Source organism: Cherax quadricarinatus, chromosome 82, assembly GCF_038502225.1.
Source record: "Cherax quadricarinatus isolate ZL_2023a chromosome 82, ASM3850222v1, whole genome shotgun sequence".
Lineage (NCBI taxonomy): Eukaryota > Metazoa > Arthropoda > Malacostraca > Decapoda > Parastacidae > Cherax > Cherax quadricarinatus.
The window spans coordinates 5,929,172-5,933,767 of NC_091373.1; the positions used below are offsets into that span (position 1 = coordinate 5,929,172).

General features: G+C 38.7%; 1 protein-coding gene across 1 annotated transcript in view; it reads left to right on the forward strand.

The window, feature by feature from the left end:
* Nucleotides 1-726: 726 nt before the first annotated feature.
* Nucleotides 727-4,596, forward strand: part of LOC128702938 (toll-like receptor Tollo) — a 43,821-nt gene continuing 39,951 nt past the window's right edge. The window contains exon 1 of the mRNA XM_070102574.1: nucleotides 727-2,508. Coding sequence (XP_069958675.1) covers nucleotides 2,083-2,508 — 426 coding nt within the window. The 5' untranslated portion in view covers nucleotides 727-2,082. The remainder of the gene's footprint in view (nucleotides 2,509-4,596) is intronic.

Here is a 4,596-nt window from a genome sequence, read left to right on the forward strand (position 1 = left end):
AGAGACATACCTGGGAACACCTTAGAGCAGCTAGATTGTACTCTCTGGAACTGAGAAGAGAGAAATACTTGATAATATATACATGGAAGATACATGAGGGGCTGGTCACTAACCTTGCTCCCTTACTAGAGTGAAAGACATGGTAGAAAGTTTGGAATAACTCCAGTGAAGAGCAGGAGGACCCTGGGTACGATTACAGAGCCCCGTGTCAATGTCTGTGGTCCAAGACTATTCACCAGGCTTCCAGCAGATATCAGAAATGTTGACTGAATGAAAATAGAAGTTATACAGGAAGCAGCCGGATGGCTTCTATCTACAAGTGCTGGATCAACCAAGTTGTGGTGGCTGTGTGGGACTGCAGACCACTGGCTAAGTGGTCCAGGATGGACCGAAACGTCGTCCTAGGTTCATTTCTAACGTATGGGTCATGAGTAAATTGTTCCAACCACGGTATTGTGATTGTAATTAACTTGTTGACTAATAATATAATTTGACCTTACTCAGAGAGAGAGAGAGAGAGAGAGAGAGAGAGAGAGAGAGAGAGAGAGAGAGAGAGAGAGAGAGAGAGAGAGAGAGAGAGAGAGAGAGAGAGAGAGAGAGAGAGAGAGAGAGAGAGAGAGAGATATCCTCCGCAGGGTTTCTTCAGCTGGTACGAGGCGGCAACCTTCCTCGCTGGAACCAAAACACAGGAAGCTCCAATCTTTCCAGGCAGTGCTGGCCTGGACGCGGCCGCGAGCGGTCGAGGGAGAGAGAGAGAGAGAGAGAGCGAGGGGCAGGATTCGCCAGCAACAAGTCTCCCAAACTAGGACCTCTCTCTCTAAAGCTGGCTTTACCTCCCCCCTTCATGACTGACATATTTGGAATGTTATACCCAATGCCTCATATTTCTGCAACCCTTGCGGTATGGATTACAAACTGACGAGAAATTCCAACAGTGCGTGCTTGCAAACAATTCCGGTTGTGAACGAGTCTCAGACGTGTCCATTGAAGTGATTACTGGCTGACGAGGGGAAGCAGTGCAAATTGTAGTTATTGAGTATACGTGTTTGGTGTGTGTGAAGACAGAGTGTCACTCTCACTGTCGCTGGAACTGTACTTAGGTCACGCAAGGTCAACGATCGTGACCTGTCCTTCCAGGATGTCTCAAGACGCTCGTGTCATACAGTCATCCTGTTATGTTGTGATATTACTTCTCCGTTACTCCCGGTGACCCGATCAGTGACACCATCATTCTTGTGGTTCATTTATCGCTAACGGAAAGAAAGGTTAACAGGAAATGATTTCTTTAGACTAGCTCTTGCCTGGAAAACACAGCTCTGGAAGACGCAGCTCTGGTACACACAGCTCTGGAACACACAGCTCTGGAAGAAGCAGCTCTGGAACACACAGCTCAGGTACATACAGCTCTGGAACACACAGCTCTGGAACACACAACTCTGGAACACAGCTCTGGAACACACAGCTCTGGAACACAGCTCTGGAACACATAAATCTGTATCACACACACTCTCTCACTCTTCCACAAGCTCAGTGTTGACAGGCCTCGGTACGACTGAAAACCCTCAACAGTGTTTCATAAGCCTCTTACAGTGTTGATAAAATGTGTGGAACACTGTTATATCGCCTCTGGTAACTTTGTAAATCTCCTTTTGGATCATTGCTTTAAAGAAAGGAACCAATTGTGCCATTGTATTTTGTGAAGAGATAAATCAGTGTTAGTCATTGAGTACAAAGAGTGATGGAGGCTGGATGCTCATTCCTAATTGCTGTCTGGAGTGTGGCTAATGAGACTGTGGAGTAGTAAGACGCGTGTTAGAACACAGACCATGCTGCTGGTGTCTGTCTGGTCTTTGATGAAGAACTTGGTGACGAAGATCTGAAGGACCAGCAATCCCTTGTGGTGGCACGCTGAAGCAAGCCCCAGGCACTGAGAGAAGTAGTAGCCCGGCCACTGACAGAAGTAGTAGCCCAGGCACTGTGAGAAGCAGTAGCCCGGGCACTGACAGAAGTAGTAGCCCAGGCACTGTGAGAAGCAGTAGCCCAGGCACTAAGAGAGGCAGTAACCACAGCCGGAGAGGAACAATGCCAGAGAGAACAGGAGCCTGGAACGCTAAGATGTTGGAGGCTGTGACGCTAGTATTAGTGGTAATGTCAGTGGCTTCCGTGGGAAGAACTTTGGCACAGGACCCGCCTTTATACACCTTGGCACCCGTCAATGCCAGTGGTTATCCCGTTCCTTCCTCCTCCTCTCCTAATGCCACCAGCAGAGCCTCCTCTCCGTGGTGCCAGTGGACGGCACCGGAGGTTCTGGAATGCCACGTTCGAGTTCTGGATGACACTCTGGGACCGCAAGTGCTCAAAGGACAGTGGGAAGGTGGCACTCATATACCTGGAGATCCAGGGAGATCCTGGCACGGCAGTGGTGACCTGGGGCATATCAGAGTACTAACGGTTGAGTGCAACCAAGTACTCTACTATCAGAGCCACCTTACACCTCGCACCTTCCAGGTGAGTACACACACACACACACACACACACACACACACACACACACACACACACACAGTCATACACTTCTCTTCTATGACGCTTGCAATGATTCTCTATCATTATTACCCACGAAATCGCAATAACACGATTGCAAACAAACCAAGGAACGGGTGGGATTTGAACCCATGGCGAGTGAGTGGTAGAACTGCAGGCCAGTGCGTTAACCACTGGGCCAACCGGCTACAATAAGATTTATCCCACTTGGTATATTTATACACCAAAGGAAGGTTAGCATGGGCCACCACTTTGACAATGAGGTTCTAACTCCATCCGTACCAGGTGTTTTCTGTCGTTCTATAATTCGATTATTGTATCATTAAATCATTCTATTTTTGGATCATTCAATCATTCTATCATTCAATCATTCTGTCATTCTATCATTTTATCATTCGATCTTTCTCTCATTATACCATTCGATCATTCTATCATTCTATGATTCATTCTATTATATCATATTCTATCATTATATCACTCTATCATTCTAATATTATATCATTATATCATTCTATCATTCTATCATTATATCATTCTATCATTCTATCATTATATTATTATATCATTTTATCATTTTATCATTCTATCATTATATAATTTTATCATTATATCATTATATCGTTATATCATTTTATCATTGTATCATTCGATCATTCTGTCATTATATCATTATATCATTCGATCATTCTATCATATCTTTTGATCATTCTATCATTACATAATTCTATCATTATATCATTCTATCATTATATCATTCTATCATTATATCATTATATCATTATATCATTCTATCATTCTATCATTCTATCATTATATCATTCTATCATTATATCATTCTATCATTATATCATTATATCATTCTATCATTCTATCATTATATCATTATATCATTATATCATTATATCATTATATCATTATATCATTATATCATTCTATCATTCTATCATTATATCATTCTATCATTATATCATTATATCATTATATCATTATATCATTATATCATTATATCATTATATCATTATATCATTATATCATTCTCCGAGGAAAAATAATAATGAGAATAAAAATGAATGAATGATAAATTATATTATGGTAATGTCTAAGATAATAAATTATAATGTAATTTTTAAACCTTTGAAAGTAATCATGATTTATGTGACACAAAAATAAGCAGAATAACACAATACAATATAATACAATACCACTTAACAAAATAAACAAGATAGAACAATAAATCACAAATATTATACAATACTATATTACAAAATATACAATACACTGCTGTATAATACAGTATTATAAAATATACAATACACTGCTGTATAATACAGTATTACAAAATATACAATACACTGCTGTATAATACAGTATTACAAAATATACAATACACTGCTGTATAATACAGTATTACAAAATATACAATACACTGCTGTATAATACAGTATTACAAAATATACAATACACTGCTGTATAATACAGTATTACAAAATATACAATACACTGCTGTATAATACAGTATTACAAAATATACAATACACTGCTGTATAATACAGTATTACAAAATATACAATACACTGCTGTATAATACAGTATTACAAAATATACAATACACTGCTGTATAATACAGTATTACAAAATATACAATACACTGCTGTATAATACAGTATTACAAAATATACAATACACTGCTGTATAATACAGTATTACACAATACTGCACTACAAAACACTACAAAATACACAATACACTGCTATACAATATTATACAATACTGTATTACATAATACTACAAAATGCACAATACACTGCTATACAATATTATACAATACTGTATTACATAATACTACAAAATACACAATACACTGCTATACAATATTATACAATACTGTATTACATAATACTACAAAATACACAATACACTGCTAGGTTGTATTTAGACAGGTTAAAGATAATATTTAAGTCGATTCTGTTATTTAATCAGTGAGAATATTACTGAGTCGTAAGTCTAGTGCTCTCCTGTTGCCATACTGTTGGTAGCATACCTGTTGTTGAC